This window comes from Tupaia chinensis, unplaced genomic scaffold (genome assembly GCF_000334495.1).
Source record: "Tupaia chinensis unplaced genomic scaffold, TupChi_1.0 Scaffold147500_2, whole genome shotgun sequence".
Classification (NCBI taxonomy): Eukaryota; Metazoa; Chordata; class Mammalia; order Scandentia; family Tupaiidae; genus Tupaia; species Tupaia belangeri.
In genome coordinates, this window is record NW_006207352.1 from 323,776 (window position 1) to 325,403 (window position 1,628).

Here is a 1,628-nt window from a genome sequence, read left to right on the forward strand (position 1 = left end):
CCTCCAACCACAACAACTACGCCGCCCCCCTCAACACGGCCAACGGCTTCCCCGTCTTCGCCACTGTCATCTTGGCGAACCACGTGGCCAAGAAGGACAACAAGGTGGCCGTGGGGGAGCTGACGGACGAGGACGTGAAGATGATAACGGGCCTCTCCAAGGACCAGCAGATCGGGGAGAAGGCAGGTGCAGGGCGGGCGGGCGCGGGTGGTGGGCACCTGGCTTGCTCTCTGGGCCACCCCGACCTCGGGCGGGTTCGCTGGTCCTGGGGCCGTGCCGCCTTCAGTCCCAGCGTGGACCCTGGTGGGCCTGGACGGGGGGCTCCACGCTGCCGGGGGGAGTGTGCACGGTGCCAGGCCCTAGAGGCCCCAGCTGCAGCCTTGCAGACCAGCAGGCAGGTGACTGCCGTGGAGACCCTGCAACGGGGTGCTTCCTGGTCAGCACACGGTTGGCAAGGGCTGGGCAGGCAGCAGTCCTTCCGTGGGTCATGGTGAGCATGGCCGGGGACATGGGCCAGGCAGAGGTGCAGCCAGACCTGCACGGGGTTGTCCTGGGTCTGCGTCCCTGGCCTCCCTGTAGAGCTGGCATGTGTGTCTGAGCTCTGGGCTGGGTGAGGCTGGGGGTGGAGCATGGCCTGAAGTTCCTGTCGGGGTGTCTGTCTGCTTTCTGTCTGTCTCACGGGAAGAAGAAAGAAACTTGGCAAAAGGAACAGGGATGGCGGCGGAGCAGTGGCCAGCCTGCGGCGTGGGCGGTGCCCCCTGCTGTCCACTGCCAACACGACCTCAGGGAGGCTGCCCCGCCGTGGGCTTTACGTGTCTGTCTCAGTGGGAGAGAAGTCGGTGTTTGACGGGCTTCCCGCCTGGTTAGCAGGAGCGTGGGCGTGCCGGTCGGTGTGGGGTTGAGACCCAGGCTCTGCGGGAGCCAGCACCACACGGCACCCTGCCACCTGCTCCCCGTGTTGGGGCTTCCTCTGAGAGTGGGGAGGGGCCTGAGCAGGGGCACAGGTCACCGGATGGGGGTACGTCCCTGGGCGTGGTGCCGGCCGCTCCCAGAGGCTATTCACTGTCGGGAAGTCTGGAAGCTCGCCCTGGCAGGCTTGGTGCTGTGCTGTGCAGGCTCAGCCCCAGCTCCGCACACGGCATCGAGCCGGGCCATGTCCTTGGGAAAGGGGAAGGGGCCGCTCCAGCCTCGCTGTCACAGGGTGGTGTCACCAGGCCCTCAGGTGGGCCGTCCCGCTGGAGATACCCCTCTGACCTGGGGTTGTCTGTTCTCCTTACTGTCCGAGGCGGCCGTGGCTGGGGTGAGGCGTGGCCTCAGTGGCCCGCTGTGTGTCTCAGGCTCACGTGGACATGGGCTGGCAGGCTGGTTCCCGCAGGTTCTGCTCTGACCCCGTCCTGTCCGGCCCCTCCTCAGATCTTCGCCAGCATCGCCCCTTCCATCTACGGGCATGATGACATCAAGCGAGGCTTGGCCCTGGCCCTGTTTGGGGGGGAGCCCAAAAACCCAGGTGAGGCCACAGTCCCGTGGCATACCCCCCTAGGACAGCGACCTGGGAGGTGCACAGGTGGGGCTTCTGCCGTGTTTAAAGTGACCTGAGACAGTGGTAAGCGGCAAACACGAGGGGCGCG

The 1,628-nt window shown here is 66.4% G+C and overlaps 1 protein-coding gene across 1 annotated transcript in view; it reads left to right on the plus strand.

Annotated features, from left to right (window-relative positions):
- The window catches only part of MCM2 (minichromosome maintenance complex component 2), a gene marked incomplete in the record, with an annotated part of 13,383 nt that overhangs the window by 8,535 nt on the left and 3,220 nt on the right, over positions 1 to 1,628 (plus strand). The window contains 2 exon segments of the mRNA XM_027768821.1: positions 28 to 182; positions 1,414 to 1,507. Of these exon segments, the coding sequence (XP_027624622.1) occupies positions 28 to 182; positions 1,414 to 1,507 (249 nt within the window).